The 22426-nt window shown below is 42.2% G+C and overlaps 1 protein-coding gene across 1 annotated transcript in view; it reads left to right on the forward strand.

Moving 5' to 3' along the window:
* Positions 1-15928, forward strand: part of MASP2 (MBL associated serine protease 2) — a 900261-nt gene extending 884333 nt beyond the window's left edge. Inside the window, exon 11 of the mRNA XM_044063217.1 lies at positions 14906-15928. Coding sequence (XP_043919152.1) covers positions 14906-15678 — 773 coding nt within the window. The 3' untranslated portion in view covers positions 15679-15928. The remainder of the gene's footprint in view (positions 1-14905) is intronic.
* The last annotated feature ends 6498 nt before the right edge of the window (positions 15929-22426 follow it).

A 22426-nucleotide genomic window follows, 5' to 3' on the forward strand; every position in this document is an offset into this window, starting at 1 on the left:
AGGTAGCAGGAGATGAGATAAAAATGGTGATGTATAATCAATCTGCAGGGAAGTCTCCTGGAACTTATGGTATTCCCGTGGAAGTTTAGAAGTTATTAGGGAAGAAAGTGACAAAGATCTGGAAGATTTTGTTTAACTGTATTTTAAAATCTCTGTACTAAGTGACACTTTGGCTAAATTCCAAGTACCATCAAACCCAGTAAACATCATAGCATATGCTGAGTTATTTGCAAAATCCCTGTACAGCCATATTAATACTGTATAGAGTGAGCTGTGCCCACTCATATCAAGAAGAAAAAAAAATAAACAAAAAAGACAAGTCACCCTGATGGAATCACAATATCTATCAGTTATATAACATAAGAAAAAAAATCTTGGCCAAGTGTAGGTGGAACAAAGCCCTATGTATTAATAAATAGCCTGACCAATCTAAATAGGCAGCTAAGAGGGCTAATTAATACTTCAAAGGCTAAATTTGAAGAGAAAATAGCTTCTCAAACAAAGAAAACCACAAAGCTTTCTACAGCATGTCCGTAACTTCAAGGGACGTGCATAACAATGCACAGAACTTATTGTAAATAGCATTGCCCACATTGAACTGGAGGCCATTACCAACCTTTTAGCTGACAGATTCAACTCAAATTTCTCCACCCACTCCTCCCAATAGTCCAAAGAAAATACTGCATACCACAATCCCCCCAACCATTAGTAGGGAACAGGTCTTCAATGTACTTTCCAAGGCAAAAAACATTTCATCAATAGGCCCAGATAACATCTTGGGATACTTAATAAATAGCATGAAACATGACCTCTCTGGTCCTCTTTAATCACCTTTCAACTGGAACCTATAGTCAGGTTTTCTGCTCAAGGAATGGAAGATGGTTACAGTCATTACCCTGCACAAAGGAGGTCCACTAACCAATCCGGCTAACTACAGGCCCATAAGTCTGACCAGCCTCATATGTAAGGCCATGAAAAGAATCATCATGGACATGATAAATGAGAACATAAATAACCTGCAAATGCTGGATCCATCACAGTTCAGCATTGCTAAAGGAAGGTCATGCCTATTAAGTCTGGTAGACTTCTTTGAGAGGTTCACTAAAGCAATAGGTGGAGAAATTTGAGCTGAATATGTCAGCCAAAAGGTTGGCAATGGCCTCCAGTTCAATGTGGGTGATGCTATTTACAATAAGTTTTTTGGGAAAAACTTAGTTCCCACTAATTACCACATCGATGGGAGCCCACTGAACACTGAAGGCGTTATAAGAGATCGGGGACACAGTTTGACAGATACTGCTCCTTCGACCACCACATTGCCACTGTGGTCAGAAAGTCCTTCTAAGTGGCACATCTCATTACCAAGGGTTTTGCATGCAGAAAGAAAGAGTTCATCATCTCTCTGCACTCTTCCCTCATTAGGCCAGTCATTGAATATAATGCCCATTTGGCATGTACCTCACTAGACACATGCAACAGCTGGAAAGGCTGCAAAAGTACCTCACGAAGAGGATCCTAGGCCTTAAGCACATGTCCTACACAGACAGACTCAAAAAACTCCAGCTATTCTCTGTCTCGTATCATCTACTAAGAGGCGATCTCTGCTTGACTTACAAAACCATGTCTGACCCAGCTCTGTTAGAAATGCTACATCTAAAGAAATCCCAATCCCTCCACACCACACACTCCAGAGACCTCAACCTCATTACCACAATCAATAGAACATGCTGGAGGGACATGTTCATAACCCAGAGACTGCCCATGCACTGGAATAGACTTCCCATACATGTCAAGCAGAGCACCTCACTGGCCCTCTTCAAGAGAAATCATGATGAGTGGATGGGAAATAGAAAGTTCACCCGGGGGATCACTCCAGTGGCTCTATTTGATAGAGGCACTGGGAACTAATGATGGGCAGCATGATGCCAGGGTACTTCTATGGGCTAGGCTTGTAAAGGCTCCAGGGTCATTAGCCTAGTACACACCTATGAACCTATGAAGGCAAGACTATGTACACAGTTACCTTGACCTGGCCAAGGCTTTTGATACAATACCCCACTCAGGCATTACAGACAAGCTCACTAAATTAGATATAAACCCTTTTATCTCCTGCTGGATTGCCAACTGACTAACTGATAGGACCCAGGAGGTCAAAATACGTGAGGCTACCTCTACCAAGAGGCCAGTCACTAGTGGAGTCCTCTAAGGTCAGTACTGGATCTGCTCCTTTTTAGCAGCTATTTCTGTGAAGTGGAAGCAGACACTCAAGGTTTATGGCTGACAACATTTACAGATGATTACAAGCTGGGGGTTATCATCAACTCCCCTTCTGACACTAGCATTCTTCACGAAGGCCTATCTCTTACTAACAAATGGTGCCAAAGCCATGGTCTTAAACTCAGTGTTAAGAAATGCATTGCACCCTTTGGGAAGTCAGCCATCCCAGCTAATTACCATGTTGATATGCCCTTAAGAGTTGACCCAGTGGTCAGGGATCTGAGTACACACATAGACAGTAGCCTTACCTTCAACCACTATATGGCTACAGTGGTGATGAAATCATTTTATGTTGTGCAACTTATAAGTAAGAGCATGGCATCTAGGTCCAAAGAGGTCATTATCCCATTGTACTCTGTCCTTATAAGACCAGTCATAGAGTACAATACTCCCTTTGGTATGTACCTAACCAGGCATAAGCAGCAAGTAAAGCAATCTCAGCGGTTCCTTACAAAAAGGATACAAAGAGTAACCAACCTGCCTTATGCAGAGCACCTTAAAGCCCTTTCCCTCTGCTTGATCTCCTATAGATTGCTCAGGGATGATCTATGCCTGGCTTACAGGGCATCTGCAAACTCCACACATATGAATATCATCCATATTCATACGTCAAACAGTACAAGAAATACAAGGTCTAAAGACCTAAATTTTGTCTGTGACTTAAAACATGCTGGAAAGACAGATATGTATCCCAGAGACAGCCCCTCCTATGAAACAGGCTTCCCACCCATGTGAAATTGAATTTGTCTGTTATCCACTTTAAGTGCAACCTAGACCAGTGGATGGAGAATACCAGGCCTGGCACCCATGTGTCTTATGGACAGAGGTAGCTTATTAATGCCTAGCCCTCAATGTCCTGTTTGGATACTGAACATAAATATTCTTTCAAGAAAACTTGACTAGGCTTAGAAAGGCCTCCTGCATCATTAGCCTAATACAAATCTATGAATCTATGAATTTGTTAGGGATTGATATCAGAGAATAGGTAAAGAGAAAGGGACAGGGGAGTCTTGCGTGAAAGACCAGCTCTGGTAGAGTTTTTAGTTAAATTTAAAACGAAAGTTTCTGTTGAAAAGAGGATAATTAGTAAGACATATAAAATATTGCATGATAACTACCGGAATCAATAAGAGAAGGTTAGAAAAGATTGGGAAGAGAAATTGAAAAAAGAAATTTGCAAGGGGAACAATGGGAGGACATACGTATGGCCTCTAAGTATGCAAAAAAAGTCCAGAAGGTGTAGGACATTTGCTTGGAAGTGTTTGCATACTTATTTTAATACCCTAAGCAGATGTCAAAGAATTTTTCTTCAGATAGACAGGAAATGTTGGAGGTGTGATGGGGGAAGAAAGAGGCAACTGGGAACATGTTTTGGGAATGTAATGAGTTGGAAGATTTAAAAAATTCCCTACAGTGTACTTAGAAAAATTGGGAGAGGAAATGTCTGCAACTAAGGAAATTAATTTTTTGAACTGGGACACAGAATCTGAATTGCCTAGACATAGTAAGGCCTTATTAAGTTTAATTATGTTGACTGACAAAAAAAATAAGTACTAGAAAATGAAAATCAAAATCTAAACCAACTGTATTTCAAGTACTGAATGTTGTAAAAGAGATAAAAGAACTGGAAGAAGGAGCTTTAGATAAGGGAAGGACCAAATTACATTGAAATAAATGGAATTTGTGGGAATAAATGCTGAATAAAGTTCAGTAGGAGGGGTAAGGTTAAAGGGGAGGCAGAAAATGAATGGTTTATGTAATGTTGGACTTAAAGATGATTATAAAGAAAGAAATCATGTAATGTATAATGTGTGTAAATGGAAAAAATGTTGATATGGTTTGTTTTGTTTTTTTTATTAAAGTACATGTGCCTAGGTCTTAAGTGATATTTTAATAAATGTGTTTAAAAAGGGAGGATCAGGTCACTTTTGGGAGGGGTCTGAAGGGAAAACTCTCTGCAAAGTTAAAGTCGCATCCAGGCATGATAGTGAATAGTAAGACTGGTGCTTGCTGCTCCAGCCGTGCCATCCTTTGCATTAGACAAGAGATGCATGAATATGTTAGAGATAGACTGCATGGTTGCCAGATGGGACTCCAAGGCCCAACGGGACTCCACCGTCATGGGACCTGTCAGGTATTTTGACATTTCCTTTGTCAAATCCATCTGCAGTCTGCTCAAGTCAGCCATATAACTGAGTGCTTGCAAGGCAAATGATGCTGAAGCATAGATATGCTTTACAACCTTGTCCAGTGCCATGGACTCTCTTAGGGGTTTGGACATTGGAACTCTCCTCTGAGTGTTCCTTCTTATTGTCTTCAGCCACAACAATGACATTCACTGCAGGCACCTTACACCAATCTGCCCTATCCTTTGGGCACACTAATATCTTTTCAGACTTGCAAGGGATTGGTTTTACCTTGTCCAGCTCCTTCCAAGTCTGAAAACTGTCCACCAGGAGAGCCACCCAGGTTGAAGAAGAGCCTGCACCAAAAGCTTCAAGAATACCAACTCCTCCTGGGAGGGCGATTGGTGGACCAACCTCCCCTTTGAATAATCCTCTAAGTTCACCAAATGAGACTTCTAGGGGAGATCTGAGGGACCCTTCCCCTTCATCGAGATTGGTATCTTTGGATAAGGACTCCTAAAAGGAATCTCTTACACTTCTCTGTGGGGGGAGATACTGGGGGAGAGTCAGAAGTAGCAGGGGAAACCACAACCTGGGTTGGCTCAAGGTTGGTTGGTTGTTGTAGACTGCCCCAGAATATGATAATGTGGTACCAACTAACTCGAAACACTCATGTGTGGGCTGGATGCAAGGGTGTGCAGGTCACTACCTCTCTTGAGTGAGGAAAGGATCTTCTCAAACATCTCTAAGACTGAAGCTAAGGCTGGTCTTGAAGAAGGCCTTCTCAGATCTGAATACCCCACCATGATCTGAGGAAGAAGATGGTGCCAAACTATGAAGAGCTGAAGCCTAGAGAAGTAGGGAAGGCTGCAAAAACCTTGGATTCAACCCAACCCCAGGCCATTGAACCCAAGCCCTAGAATATGAGATCCAGCCTGCTCTGAAGTGGTCATAATGAAGTGTCTCAAAGAAATTGTTGGAGTAAAAGACACCAAGGTTGTCTTCTCCAGTAGGAAGACCACATGAAAAAATCAGATCCAAAGTAACTGGATCCAAAAAACAGACCAGAAAAAGAAAAGTAATAGGTGTAGAAGGCCAAGGTTTTACCACCCGTGTGGAGGGCAGGACAAGAAGAACCCTCAACTGTATCTGGGCCTTCCAACATGTCCTCATAATCTTAAGCAAATCTTGTTCAGACAAACTCTAGAAGATTGCACTGACCTAAAGGAAGCAGCTGCCAAGGGCAGTCTGGAAAAGTGGTGTCCTGAACTATCTGAAGTGAAGGTTGGCAACTGGATACTGGTAGGAGACTGTTCCAGTGAAAATACCAGATCTGGTGCAACAAGAGATTGAATCTGAACTTGATTTGCCTTTTGAGGTGCAGGGGAAGCTGCCAAACCTAAGGACCCAGGGGCCTTTGAAGCATGACATTTCACAGTAAAAGGGTTTAGATACCTTTTCCAACTCTCCTGCAAACTTTCCTTGGAGGGCTGTCTGTCCCTCTCCCTGGGTATGTTGTTTGCCTTAACAGAAACATTGCTGGAAGAAGGGGACACTGAAATAGAAGATGCCAAGTCTCCCATTTGGGTAGGCAGAAGGCCCTTCAGAATAATTTTGTAGCAGTGATCAGAGACCGCCCTTGATCCAAAAGAACAAATATCACAACAATTTCTTCATGGTGGGCAGAATCCAAAAATTGGATGCATTTGTTGTGTGGATTATACGGCAGAGTCTTAAGGCTGCAAGCCACGAAAACTATGAAGAAGGTCACTTACCTGTGAAAAAAAGAGCCGAGCTCTGTAGAAAACATCTCTCATCTAGTGCATCAAATGAGATTTGGAGGCAGAGGGATTAGTGGTGCATTATGGGAAAGGGGAGGGGAAGCGCTTGAACCTTGGAGTTAAAGTCTACAGTGATAGTCTCGAATCAAATATATTCATGAGATGATGCAGATGGAAAATACATCAGATTAACTCCTTCACTGACAGTATTGCCCTGCTCTTCTCCTCCAATTTTCTCTTCAGGGGGCTCTGAAAACTGACTCCATCTCAAGTGCGGCATTAAGCAGTTGAATTTTAACATGGTCTGGCAGGGAATAATTCTCAGCCAGGCATGTCTTCTTATTGCTGACCCTGAAGCTGTCACTTTGCCAAATGGATCAAATGCATATTGCTGCATTTATTGTAGTGTTCTGTTACCTGGGAAGAAACATCACATAAGTGTAGCATTTCACCTCTCAAGGCTTTGCTCAGTCTCATGCTTTAATACTTCAGTGCGTGTATTTGATAGTTGACAGCCCTAAAGAGCAGGCTGACAGTTGTGTAAATCTTCTTCCAAAAGTGGTCCAGCATTTTAGTTTCTCTGTCATTGGGAGGTGGATTTTTACTTGCAGTCCTAGTTGATCCCTTGATGGTATCTAAGAAGACGTGTTTTAAACTATTCCCAGCTCCAGAAAGTCTGCTCTTCAATTTTTCCCTTAGAACTAGTCTAACTCTCAAAGTAAGCACTCTACCTTCCTTCTACAGCCCAGCACTTGCTCAAATTCCTCAGTAAGCACTGAACAAACTATAGCACTACACCCCCCCTATACTATTCAGAAGTACAAGGCTCCCTATTCGTCCATTCCGGACAATCAATAAATCAGTTCTTTAAACTATCCAGGCATGTCCAAAGTGCAGTTTTAGGTATTCTCTCCAGTCCAGCTGGTGAATCTGGGAATCTTGAGGCAATGTTACAATTGCCTTATGCACACAGACAGCCCTCTCCTCCTTCCAACAAACTCAAATGTATGTGAGAGATGCAACTATACAGCCAAACTGGAGGCCGAGCTCTCTCAACCCAAGACTGGCACAGTCAGTCAGGAGGAGAAGGAAACCATTCGCACCACAAAACCAGTCTCACATAGACCAATCTTATCAGCAAACAAGACACATAAACTCACAAAAACATACTCGGAGGCTCTAAATAAAAATCTGCCAAAGCAGCAGAGACCTCCAAAGCAGACATCCAAGCAACTGCTACCCCACAACAACTTTCACATATCACATACTTCACAAAGTCAGTGTGCCACACAGTCGCAGCCCTTAAGGCTAAATAACACACCTAATACACTAATAATAGGAGACTTTATTGTCAGGCACGCTGACGTCCCACTCACCAGACTGAACAAGGAGAAGGTCACTGTAAGCTGCCTGTTGGGTGCCAGGATCCGCCACATAACACAAGCACTCAGGTCACTCCACAGCAGATACAAATATGACTCTGTCATTGTCCATGTTGATGTGAATGACCTGAGATGTACCTCCCTGGACTACATGAAAAGAGACATAGAGGAGCTCTCTGATCATGTAGCCCAGGCCGGTATGACCCTGTCCCCGAGTAGCATCTTGCCCTCACTAAGAATGATGCCACAGTATAAAGACAAAATGATCAATTTTAACAATTGGTTAAGCTATTGGTGTCATTCAAAGGGGATCCAGTGTCTGTCAGCCTGGGATGACATGCTCGACAAGCCATGTTGCTTCACCAGGGATGGCTTGCACCTTTCACCCTTAGGCTTTCGAATACTGGCTAAGGCTCTTGCCACCCCCATAGTGCCTTTTTTAGGCAAGGCTCAAAAGACAAACCTACCTCCATAGACAATACCAGAAACAAAAAACTAAGGGTAATGCTACTCATCGCCAGAAGTCTAAACCTCAAGATGCACGCACTTGAGGCACTCCTCAGTATGAAGAAAATCAATATCTGTGCAGTAACAGAAACCTGATTCAAGGCTCCAGAGAGCACTCCAGCACTACCAGGATTCAACTCATACCATACTTTTCGGCCCCAGAACTCAGACCGAAATACTAAAGGAGGGGGAGTATCCATCTTCATCAAGGTTACCCATATCTCCAGGTTAGTGGCACTGCACGAGGCATTGGAGACCCTCCAGGTACAACTAACAGTGGGCAAAACTGCTTAGAGTTTGTAGCCTGCTACAGATCACCCCCCTTGTCTCAGGATCCCCACTCGGCATTCCTGAGAACATTGGAGAATATGAAGGTCTCACCAAACACCATGATATTGGGGGATTTCAACTACCCAAACATTGACTGGGAAAATTACTCGAGTCCCAACTCTTTTGCCCAATGGTTCCTGGAGTTTATAAACTCAAACGCCATGGAACAACTGGTCATCACTCCCACAAGAGAGGACAACATATTGGACCTGGTCATCACTAACATGGGGGCTCATTGTTCCACACCAGAGGTACACCCCTCGTTGGTAAGATCAGACCATAAACTAATCACAATGGACATCCACATCCCGACCCCACCCCCAGCCAAGGAAACCACTGTGAAAAATCTCTCAAAAGCAAACTTTACACTTCTCAAGACCGAGGTGGAAAGTTTCAAAGCCCCCGGGCTAATGGAAAATGCTACCCAAACCGCAGAATCCTTTACAAATGCACTCTATGAGCACCTACAGGAATGCATGGATCATGCCACAAGTAAAACCAAGACTCACTCCTCCAAAAACAGGAGACCAGTCTGGTGGACCCCGGCCATAAATAAGCTATACAACAGAAGGAGAAAACTATTAAATGATAGAGCAAAATCCCAAAAAGGGAAGGCATCCCTGATCAGTATTAGCAAGAAACTTCGCTCCATCATAAAATCATCAAAGGCTAACTTCGAAAGAAAAATCGCCAAAGATTCTAAAGATAATCACAAGGCGTTCTTTAGCTACATCAAGAATCTGGGTGGCAACTCTCAGATCTGCTCTGAACTGGTGCAAAATGCCACAAAATATACTGAACCCACTGACATTGCCAACATCCTGGTGGACAGGTTCAGTGCAAACTTTACCCCCCTCCCCCCCCTAAAGGGCCAGTGTATATCCCAGAAGAATGCAGTCCCCCAGACATCACAGGCTCACAGGTGAAAGTAGCCCTTTCCAAAGTAAAAAACACAGCATCAATGGGACTGGATGGTATCCCGGGCTAAGTCTTACATGAGCTCCAAAAAGAACTAAACCCTCACATAAACTCACCGTTCCAACTCAGCCTCACCACAGGTTATGTACCCAAAGAATGGCATACAGCAACAGTAATCCTGCTCCACAAAGGTAGCTCTGCAACGGATCCCGGGAACTATTGCCCTATAAGCCTGACTAGCCTAGTCTGCAAGGCTATGGAGCGCATCATCATGGATCTCATAAACAAAGACATTGGGAACCTTCAGACACTGGACCCTACCCAATTCGGCTTTGTTAAAGTCAGATCTTGCCTCTTATACCTGGTTGACTTTTTTGAAACAGCTACCAAAGCCATAGATTTATTTATTTATTTATTTATTGCAGTTGGTTTACCAGGATAGTCCATTGGGCCTTAAAGAACCTGTTTTCAATGGAGTCCCGGGGAGAAAAGCTCCAAAAAATAAATGTACATTAACATTTGACAGTAACAATCTAGGTACAGAAAGTTATTAATACAATGTAGAAGTAAAAAAAAAAAAAACATGCCAGCAAAAGAACAAATGCAAAACATAAATACAGATTAGAGAGCAAACATAGTAGCTAAATAAAGTAGGTTATGATATTAAAGGACATTAAGTAGAGTTGGTTATGTGGGGTGGGTGCAAGAGCATTCCCACTGTGATGCTAGGTGTAAGAAAAGAGACTTCTTGAAGGTAGAGTGGTTAGAGATAGTGCGGATGTTTGGTGGTAGGGAGTTCCAGAGGCGAGCGAGGCTGAAGGAAAGAAGGTTTTTGCCTGGGGGATGAGTAGGTTTATGCACTTCTAGTAGATTTTGATTATTAGACCTTAGAACTCTGTTAGGTAGGTGCATTTTAAAGGCAAAGGAAAGGGAGGGACAGTTGGAGGGGTTTAGAATAAGCTTATGGGCTAGAGTTAGTTGAGTGTAAGTTAGTTGATTGTGAAGTTCTAGCCATTTTAGTTTATGGAGGGAGAGACAGTGGTGAGTGGAAGACTTATGGCTGGTGGCGAATTTTGCAATTTTGTTATAGCAGGAGGTAAGCTGTTTTTTTAACAAGGGAAAGGTAGTCCACACAACCTACCTGGTAGATGAGGGAAAGGTAGTCCACACAACCTACCTGGACCTCGCAAAGGCCTTCGACACAATACCCCACTCTGGCATCATAAATAAGCTTACCAGCTTAAATATCAGCCCATATGTCACAAGATGGGTTGCAAACTGACTCAGGGATAGAACCCACATGGTCAGAGTTGTGGGTGCCATGTCCGACTCTAAAGCGGTTACAAGTGGCGCCCCACAGGGCTCACTCCTGGGACCCCTCTTGTTCGGTATTTACTTCTCTGAGGTACAGGCAAGCACGGGAGGACTGTGGCTGACAAAGTTCGCAGATGAGTGCAAACTGGGAGCCATAATCGACTCTCCGACTGACACAAGCATCCTCCAGAAGGGTCTTACGGAGATGGATACCTGGTGTCAGAACCATGGCCTCAAGCTAAACGCCAAAAAGTGCATATTCATCCCCTTTGGGAAAAACAAAGTGCCCACAAACTATCACATAGGAGGTAATCCACTAAGTACGGAAGAAGTAATTAGGGATCTGGGGACCCAAGTAGATAGTAACCTCTCCTTTGACAATCACATTGCCAAAGTGGTTAGAAAAACCTTCTATATAGCTCACCTTATCACAAAAGGGTTCACATCTAGATGAAGAGAGGTCATTGTGCCCCTCTTCTCATCGCTCATCAGGCCCTTAATTGCGTACAATGCCCCATTTGGGCTGTATCTTACCCGACACCTGCAACAGCTGGAGAGACCTCAAAAGTACCTCACCAAGAGGATCGTCGGTCTCAACCAGATACCCTATGCAGCTCGACTAAAGAAACTCCAGCTCTACTCAGTTGCTTACCGCCTACTCAGAGGCGATCTCTGCCTGACGTTCAAGGCCATGACCAACCCGGAATTGTTGGACATGCTCCACCTCAAGAAAACCAAATCCATTAGAGCTACACGCTCCAGGGATTTAAACCTCAGCACAACAAAAATAGGACATGCTGGAGGGATAGATTCATATCCCAGAGGCTTCCCTCGCTCTGGAATAGAATCCCATTCCATGTTAGGCAGAGCCCCTCATTGACCCTCTTCAAGAGAAATCTTGATGAGTGGATGGGAAACCGTAAATTTACTCCTGGGATCACTTCTATGGCCCTGCTAGACAGAGGCTGAGGAATCTAGTCTAAAAGGGTGGCGAAAGCCAACACATTCTGGCTGGGCTTATAAATGCCCTAGGGCAGATAGCCTAGTACCTACCTATGAACCTATGGATGGATCAGCAATAGGATGTTATAAATAATAAGTTTACAACCCTGTACAATCAGTCTAGTTTCTTGGGATTGGGGCTTGGAAGTCTGGCTCCAAAACTGCATTACTGAATGCATCTGCCAAAACTTATTGCTAAGAGTTTTGGCTCAGATAAAGACAGACTTCTTTTTGGCTCAGGTAACCCCAAGAGTTCTTTGTATCTCTTGCATTCTTGCATTATATAGCTCATTAGATTTACATTTGAAATGATCCTTCTCCCACTGGAATCACCAAATGAGAAATCCTCTGGTGGAGAAGCAGAGCATAAGGTGTTTTAAATGTCTGATTAAGACAGCTAGCTCACATAAGCCTGTTCATCCACCTCCGAGTCACTGGAGTTTTATTCCTCAGTGGGTGGTTTCCATCTTACCTTTGCTTTTTATGACTACAGCCTCCTGATGCTGTCTCTTGTTTTGTAAAGGGCTGCAGAGTTTTAAGAAAGTGCCCAAAATCCTAAGTCAGCTTCATTAAGTCTTCAGAGGTAGCTTGGGAAGCAGAAAAGGATAAATGCCCATCCAGATCATGCTGAGGTGAAATAGCCAGTGTCCTGCTGGATGTCTTCAGCTTGGATCTGGGACTGGTCACTTTCAAATGTGAGCAGATGCCAATGACCTCAGTTCTTGAGCTAGCGATGCCTTCTGCACCATCACCAAGAAGATATTGTCCTCACCGTCAGAAATCGAGATATGGGTGGTCAGGACCAGACACCCAAATGAAGGCAAACAGAGTGGTGAATTTAGGCTTGGGAGGCCATTTTGTTGTCCAAGCACTTGGCAACACAAGTGGCTTCATTCCAGTTGTAGATGTCAGAGGCTATGAATGTACCTCACAAGATGAGACATTCTCAAATTTAGGGAGGTCTTTTACTTGAAATAGATTTTTCTCCTCCCTTCCATCCTTCTTGTATGGACATTTCATTCTGTATTTCTGTGGCACATCTGCAGCAGATTTGCTTTCTTTGGTTCAAATAGTGCTTGAGAATCTTTTCTCTCCACTTAATGGCCTTCTGGTTGTGACATGCATAGTGAGGGCAGTTAGGGATGCTGTGTTTAGCTCCCAAACAGAATCAGCAGCTGGTGTGGAATTCTTTGTGTGATCTGCTTCCCACAGAAAAATGCACCTGGAAACTCTTAACTTCTCTTAAATCTACACCTGACACCGGAAGAGCTGCAGCTATAAACATGCAAAGTATAATAATGAATAGTTATGTAATGGGGTACGTATCTAAGAAGCTCCAGAAGCCAAGTCAATCCAAACAAATGAACTGTAGCACAATACACATCAATCCACACTCATACAGCAGCAAGAAAGAACTGACAATGGCACAGACAATGCTCCTGCTATACCACTGATGCTCTGATATGCAGGCAAAGAGACATTTCCCCAGCCAGGGGAGGTGGGTGACAGGTGCAAAGCTCTGGAAGTCAGGCCAAACAATGAGTATTCTGCAGCAGAAGTCCCCAGAAAGTTATCATTTCTTGAATAGTGGACAACAAACATCACAATAAATAGCATGCAAAACTCCACACATACAGTGGTCAGATGTCAGAACTGAACCCTGGAGCTATGTGGCTGAGACTGTATCACTAATCCATTGTGCTTGGCCATACTTCAGGTTAAGCCTATCTGAATTACGGGTGCAAATACTATCTATGGATGTTTTCTTACCAGTGCTACCTCATGTACTCACTGCACATCTTACTGACCAAAATTCTCATTACTGGCTTTGTCCCCTAAAACATGGCACAGTGGACCACAGCAGTCCCTGTGATCCGCAGCTGATCCAGGAAACCACACAACAGCTATTCTTACCAGTATTATCTGCATTGTTATGGAGAGGCTACTATGATGTCAATTCAGAAAGAGATTGGTGGGTTTGTTAAGGGTAGATCATGCTTAGTAATTATGGTTACCTACATTAAGAAAATCAGAATTGCTCTAGATAAGGCCAAGTCAGCGCACACATCCTATCTGAATCATGTCAAAGCACCTGACACCATCCCAAAGGGTTCTTAAACAAAATGAAGCCCACAGAGGTAATACTTTTGATCTGCCAAATAGGTCTCCTTAAGAAGCCAAGTAACATAGGGAGGTGACCAACTGATGTCACAGGAGAGTGCAGAAGGGTTTGATACTCAGTTGGCATAACTCTTCTGAGTGCCTCAAATGATGCCAGCACTCTTGGAATAAGTTTGCTGATGACCCTGAGACTCCCCAGACTCTGGAATAGACTACCCATACATGTCAAGCAGAGCGCCTCTTTGGCCCTCTTCAAAAGGAACCTTGATGATAGGATGGGAGATGGGAAATTCACCCCAGGGATCACGTCAGTCACCCTGCTAGACAGGGGTCCAGGGAAGTAAATACTGTGGGAAGAAATAGCCAGGGAATTGATATGGCTAGGTTTGTATAGGCCCTAGGGCTGATAGCCTAGTACCAACCTATGAACCTATGACTGAAAACTTACTAGGATTGTCCTGACTGTCAGTAATGCATTAGTACTCTAGAGGAGACTGGATGCAAACTACTCCTAAATTAAAAATAATGACTATTAGTACCAATATATACAGCATAATCATATTTTGGAAGCAAATTACTCCCGTGACTTATTATATCAAGAGAAATCAGCTCAAACAGGACACAGTTGTGAAGATTCTCACTCATGGTTCCAATTTAACGATGGCATTATCCAACAGGCAGCAAACATTTCCCTAAACTGGGGTGGGACACCATTAGACGTCTACTGCTGCACAATCTGTAGGTCTAGTCCCCTCAAGTTTTGACTGAAAAAGTGTTCTTGGTAATCACAGTCAACTCAAATTCATTAAGCTGCCGCACTTCAGTAGTTTGTTTTACTGATTGACAATTTGTCATAACACCATAATATCCATCTACCCATCCAATACCCAGCTCACTTATTTTTTGTCAGGAACACAGAATTCCAAGTCTATCATTTTGGCATTTACAAATCTATAACATGCTAAGACAGTTTCTATGAATGCATTTGGATTGTACAGTTGCAGTGTCTTGAGGTGTTACAGAAAAGTCTCTTTTAATGTAACTAATACAGTCTTAGTGAAATATGTGATAGCAGATACCCACTGATGAAAATGTACACTAACTACTCATGTTGTTCTGTTTTTTGTTTTTGTTTTTTTTTTGTAAGTCTGTGGAGAACCTACTGGCAGACTAACACGCGTTATTGGAGGACAGAAAGCTGAACTTGGTGAATTTCCATGGCAAGTCCTGGTAACCGTTGATGGGCATATAGGTGGTGGTTCACTTTTATTCGACAAATGGATACTGACTGCTGCCCATGTACTGTCTGGTCATAAAGATGTCTCAGCTATTGAACTTAAAATGGGTTTGATCAAGAGACAATCCAGTGAATATGTACAGGTTTTGCCAGAAAAGGTTTTCATTCACTCCAAATACAAACCGGACAGTCAAAAAAGTAGGTATGACAATGATATAGCACTAATCAAACTGAAACACAAGGTGCCTATAAGTGCTAATGTCAAGCCTATCTGTTTACCAGGCAATGATGTAAGATACAATGTAGAATCTAAAACTCTGGGTACTGTTTCTGGGTTTGGTAAAACAAAACAAACCAGCTTAGCTGCAGAATATTTACAGTTTGTTGAAGTAGAAGTCATTGACCATAAGCAGTGTAAAGATGTATATGATAAGTTGTTTCCAGGATTAGAACAGGTAACTGAGAACATGCTATGTGCAGGGACAGAGGAAGGTGGGAAGGATGCCTGCACAGGAGATAGTGGTGGCCCATATGTTTTCTATGATGAGAAAACCCATAAATGGTTTATTGGGGGCATTGTCTCTTGGGGAGAAAAATGTGGTGTCAAAGATAAGTATGGGGTATATACAAAAGTCTACAATTATATTTCTTGGATTGAAAACACAATTTCAACCAACTTTTAAAAGTGTGACTCCTAAGTAGTTCTAAATACGTGCATTAAAGGTGAACTGCAGTGACAATTATACCTGGTAAATGTAAAGAATCACAGCATATAAAGCTTTGCACCTTTATTTCAAGACAGGCAGTTTTTACATCGCTTTTCATATAGGTACTAGATTAGTTGACAGAAAAACTACTCATCAAATGTATTTTACAGTTTGTCTGTTTTCATGTGACTAAAAAATGAGAATTAAAATACCAAAGCTCAATAAATACCATTTTGATGTTCTTACCTTCCTCATACAGTTAAATATTCTTCTAGCTATACAGACACTACTACGTAAAATTGACTTTCAAGACGTAGTCAGTCCATTGGGTTGCACTCTGAAAAAAATCAGCAAATTAGTGCACAAAGATTTACCTTGTGTGTTTAAAGAACTTATAAAAGCTATACTTTGTGTAACTCAATAACAAGTCTATCACGCAGAATGCCAGAACATATCAGTGCAGTACTGAAGATACCAGAGCAATATCCAAACAGTAACATACAGCTAGGCTTTTGTGGATATACAAGGCTCCATAGGTTGCACCCCTGTGAAAAATGCTGCTGCTGTAAATACTATTGTAGTCCATGAATGCCACCTATTCCCTAGATTCATTTCAGTGGTTACTGTCATCAGCCCACCTCAGAGGTATACTTCACCTTGTCTCAACTAGATCAGTCTTCCAAATGGGACTCTAGGGATACAAAAAGTAAGATTAATCCTCTAGTTTATTATGTGAATTCAAAATGAACCACACTTTTTAATTCAGTGGCTTTACTGTGAACCACTGAGAGGTACCACCCCTTGAAAAGCAATTGTACCGCATTACTAAGGTAGCTCTGGAAGTGAGGTAACATCCTTGACCTTTAGACATAATTAATTCTCCACTGTCCTGTTATGCGCAATGTTATTTGATACCAGTTGTATGTAAAAAGAAGTCTAACATTGCTCTGCAGTAGCTTAGGGTAACACTGGTTGTATGGATGACATTTGTTTCCAAGACCTTGGTGGACTGCAGCAATGACTATGCATATTCCTTTATGGTAGGCATAAATTGTATATTTCTCCTCAAACTTTCTGCATCATTATTTGGAAATGTTTCAGCAAAAGTTTGTTTTTTCTTACTGCTATAGCAGAGACTCAATCAAGGTAGTGGATTTTGTGATTTTAACATACTTGGTATATTTAGTCTTCATGTCTACTATGTTTGCCATGAAACAAATCCAGTCCAAAGAAACTCCAAGAACTTTATTACAACAACAAAGCTTTCAGATACAAATCCTTCATCAGTGTTAATATAGCTCTAAAAGAGTTAATGTCAATTATATATACATTTTAAAAGTCACATGAATACAGTCAGCCTATAAAAACACAAGATTAATTAACCATATTAAATACCAATTAAAAACATTAAACTTCAGAAACCATATAGAATATTAAAATATATTAAATATGATTTCCATAGTGTAAATAATTCTATTTTGTAACCAAAATGGGTTTTATACTAACCATATTATTTATTCTTGGCTCAGCTCTCAGCCTAATTATCCAAGCATACTCTCTACTTTCCAATGCATTGTTTAAGTCACCACCCCTGCTTTGTTTATGTACTATGTCAATCACTCTAAACTTTAAACATTTTAAATCAGATTAAATATGTAGTACTCTCCATATATTTTACAAATTCATTCAATAATTCCTCTGTTCCATTCCATATTAAAAAACAGTCCTCAACAAATCTCCCATAGTACAAAACATTCCCCCGGATTCATGAAGCTCGGCGCAAGGCCGGTGTAAGGCCTGCGACGGCCGTGCAGGGTATATATGGTGTAGTAGCATCATATGCATATTAATGAAGGTGCGCTGCCACCACATCCACGTGCATAGGACACGTGCACGAGTGCATGGGGCGTTACTAAGCTGCGCCCGGAGGCATGTCAATGTCGGCTGGCGATGAGCAACCTAAACTGCTGAATATTATAGCCTGCATGCAATAGTAATCGCACCTATCAGTGTCCGTGGATAATGAAACGTATGCAAAGCATGCAAGACAGTTCCCGGCCACACAAAATGGAGAACCAAACAGTAATGCACGCAACACAATATGAGTTTCCGTCCATGGAACAAATGATATTTAAAATCGTGTGTCCATAATGTACTGCACTGTCAGTAGTTATACCTAGCGGAAGTGAAGCGCATCATGTCAGCGCACCGCCAATACACACGTCTAGCCCCATGGGCATGGTCACCAGCAGTCCCACAGTGGTAGTGATAGTACACAGCTGGGCAGTTGAGGCTATATAGCAACAGTAAAGAAACCTGACAGTCCAAATTGTATACCAAACACACACAAACATATGTATATTAAAATGTGCTATACACATGAACAGGAACGTAACTGGCACATACACATAGGATGCTATATGCGGAACCGGGACATCCAAAAGCAGAACCCATGCATGCAAATGCAATACACAACAACCCCTGTATAGCACATAACCCCCACCCATGTCCGAATGTCCACCAAATCCAGCTACCAGCCTTGCAGACACCTACACATAGCGAGTATTCCCCATATGTAGTAGGAAGTATCATCCTAGGCAGTGTCAGGATTGCAAATATGTATCCCACATTTGTAAACATCCCATCACAGTTATGTAAATCCAAATGCCCGCGCATTCATGTTTCTGCAAAATGTGTGTACATCCCGCGTGGGATAAGTAACCTGTTGAAACCACAGAGTTGTTTACACGCCACGGTGTCCAGTACTGTACACATCTGGACAAAACATGTATGTGTAGTCACGGTACTGTTCAGTGTCTACACAGACATGCAAAACATACTACGCAGGATGGAACAGCTGTCCACCATGCAGGTCTCCCCACTAGGGTTGCCACCTGTTCAGATGCCCAAGGTGGGACATCCCTTGTAGAAATGTGAGAATTTGCAGGATGAAACATACCCCTGGCCAGTGCAAAGGACAGAATTACACTTGTATGCCAAGATAAAAGCTTATTCCATAGCATTTGAATAGCGTATGCTATCCCAAATAATAGTTATGTGTTCCAGATACAAAATACTTGTATCATGCAACTAGCAAAGAAAATAAGAAATATATTTTTGTCTTAAAATCACAGGACATTTGCCATGTCTTAGGTTTCATCGCAGGACACAACTGTCCAAAGTGGGACTTCCCCTCACAAAGAGGAACAGGTGGTAACCCTACTCCCCACTGAATTATCGACAGTATATATTCAACTCAATCACATACCGACACCACCTCTCAACCTATTACAGCAACAAAATCTGGACAAAGCCTAAAAGGATGGGTGGACAAATAGGGACAGATGTAATTACTGCTCTCACAAACTTCAAACGTTCACAGAATAATAGTATGTACATAAGCATGAAATGTTGTGAAGGATGTGGGGTAGTCCCCAGTATTACAGAGGTCCGTACATTTATACTGTAGCAAACCTTCACATATGTTGACTGTACTACTGCATACCTGTAGTTAATTCATAGTTAAGTCATGTGCAAAATAATAATCCTCGTAAGAATGAATACAGGAAATAGTCAAATGTGAATGGGAACACCACTCACCGTGGATTATGTATTGTAACCACCACCACCCATATTATGTATTGCCAGCATTATAAGCTGCTGACAGGTGCCCAAACACCTGTGTCTGTAAACACAGATAAAATGTTTAAAAAGGACAAACCCTGTCCATGTGCTTTGTCTGACATTTGAACACGGTCAGGGCAGTTCTGTTCACCAGGCGGACAAGCCTAAACCCAGATCACCACATGAACATCCTGACAATTAAAGACCTGTATGTGTCAGGACTATAAGCCTTGGGGTTCTGAATATCCCTGCAGTGATTAAATATGCAGCTTGGGTCCAGAGCAGTAGGGAATAGGGAATGTGTAACATGTAGTACTGTATTTTTCCCAGCAGGAGAATGGATGCCTCTGTCGTAAGTGAAGCGGTGGGGCATATGTTAATGTAGCTATGTACTATGGGTATGCATATAAATGAGTCAGAACACCAAAAGTATAGTGGTTACAGCATCCGGCCAACATGAATGCAGTCCCGGTTCAACTACAACTACAGCACATATAATGTGAAAGTGTAATGAATGCGTCTGTGCTGTACAGACAGTTAAATATGTAAAGGTGAACGTGTGTTTTGCATACGTCCGTTAACCGGATTACAGATAATTTACTGGTACTGTCACAAGTAATAAAGCCCACGTAAGCACAAAGACTTAGTAAACATGTGCAACCCACAATAAGGATATGCATGTGCGCCTGTGGGTAACCCACAATAAGGAAACGCAAGTGCGCCTGTGCGTGTGTGATCCGCTCACAGCATAGTAAATGAATGCTGTTTCCCCCGCGTTAGATATACATGGCTCAAACCTGTTAACCCCGTAAAGTATGAAACCGGACAAAGGCATGCAAACTACTGGTACAAATAGGGATAAACCCCAGATATGTGCCAGAACAAACATAGAAAGTGGATAGAATAACGGGTGTGTCAGTAACATGGATTCTCTGAAGGGTATGCAGTCGTAACCTGAACTGATTGCCAGTATTTCCCACCGTAAGTCTCAAATGAAATGCCACTACATTGCCAGATAGACACAGGTTTATGTAAAACACACCGAAGATAAAGAGGCAACCAGCTGTACACTCTGCGACAGTCTGTACAGTGGAAAGGTATGGTATGGATATAGATATATGTGTATACACATAATCCACAGACGTAAACCAAAGCAAGTTATGAAATGAGGATTGTACATGTATACACAACAGACATATGTCCCGTAGATATGACATATGTACATAAATAGGCCACGTTATAGCTAATATGGGTAGACAAACAGACATGCACGAAAGGTGAATAAACCACTGCATTCCAAACCATTGGCCAGAAAGTGACAGTCCAGCAAGTTCTACACTTTAAACATGCAGATAGGTGTCCATTGCAGGACCCCAAAAATTGATCCATGCATAGTGTCAACCGACATTGACACAAAATAAGTGACCTCAGCAAATACGATATAGCTGTACATGCAACAGTAGCAGGTGCAAGGGTGATGACACATGTGTCGATAGAATGTATGGCGTATGAACTGATATCCAGAGAGTGGAGAGTGCATATAAGTGTCTCCACACTTCAGTACTGCACACATTAAACATGTGTAATGGGTACTGTAGAGGGTTGTCAGGTATGGGAATCATGGGTATGCAGAAATGGGCCTAGGTGTTGTTTGGCAGAGATTTCGTAGGCCCGCCCCGTGGGAGTGATGTGGGTATAGCACACGCCTATATTCTCAATAATGGGGCAAACCATCCACTGGATATTGCGTAAACCATTTTGGCAATATGTAGGGCCCTATATCAGTGTCATGTAGGTGATTATCATGGATGGACATGCGTACGACCAAGATGGTACCCATAACTGGCAAACTGTCAGAATAACACAGCTGCACTAAGGCATAGTACATGAAATACAAATAGGGACTATATTAGATATACCCCAGACAAAGTCAGAATGTTGTGAGAATACTGGCGTAGCCAGGAATACGTATGTTATGAGTGTTACTAATCATGTAATGGAAATGTCAGTCACTATTATCTAACCGCACAGTTCGTAATGCCTTGCCAGCAATTTACCAGAAAGGCACATTACTATGACAAATGTAACAAGGGCAAAGGTCAAACATCAGGGCGTTTACCCATAATGTGTACAGGTTAGGGGTATGAAGGTAACCTGTCCAAAATACATGTACAGAACTAGTGATACTAGATGGACAGGTGAGAAGAAAGACATCAGGACAAATGAGAAAACATGTACAAGTCATACACATGTACTCCGACAAATGTGAATGACAACGTATGCCCTGTGAATGTCAATGTGGAAGGTTAATAGACACAAAAGTAATGTGTCCCTCAGGGTGTCATGCAGTGTCACCGTAACAATGTCCAGTCCCCCATACTCGTACGTGAGCTCTGCCACTGGCGGAAAGCGCAAATACCAGCGCACACATACGGTACATGATAGACCAATTAGTGTGGATAAGCAGCTGTTGGCCTGTGTGAGGAATACAACTCTCTGGGTGGGTGTGTCCTGCAATATAAATGTAATGGCATGTGGCCTGTGATGCCGCCATACAGTGTGTGTATTGGTGTCAGAAAGTTGATATCTTGTATCAGACACATAGTCCGCAACTGTACAGATTTACGTAGAATGTGCAGAGTTCTGCCTCATATGTTTGGTGTGTTCCACGTAACATCAGTAACATTCTGGCACATTCCTGATAACTGAAGTCATGAAATAATGTCAAACATGTGATTAAGACACCAAATCTGACAGAAAAGCCATAGTAATGCAAAACCTATTATTGTGTCAACTATCTACGTTTGTAAGAGCAACATGTCAATACTGCCCCTATGTGTCCCACTATCAGATAAGGCCTTGTCCAGAAATTTGCTCTAGGAGGTGGAGTGGTATGATCAGAAACAGATACATGTGTGAGGAAACAGCAATATCAACTGCAAGATAACGCAGAAGGTATGAAATGCGCTGCAGTAGGACATTCAGTACTGTCCGCAGGTATGTGCTGACATGTCAAATGACACAGCAGTCTACATGAAGTACCTATAGGGCTGTCACCTTTACAAATGATGATAGTGGGACATGCCCACAGCCATGCACA

The sequence above is a fragment of the Protopterus annectens genome, chromosome 2.part1 (genome assembly GCF_019279795.1).
Source record: "Protopterus annectens isolate FY-2018-M chromosome 2.part1, PAN1.0, whole genome shotgun sequence".
Classification (NCBI taxonomy): domain Eukaryota; kingdom Metazoa; phylum Chordata; order Ceratodontiformes; family Protopteridae; genus Protopterus; species Protopterus annectens.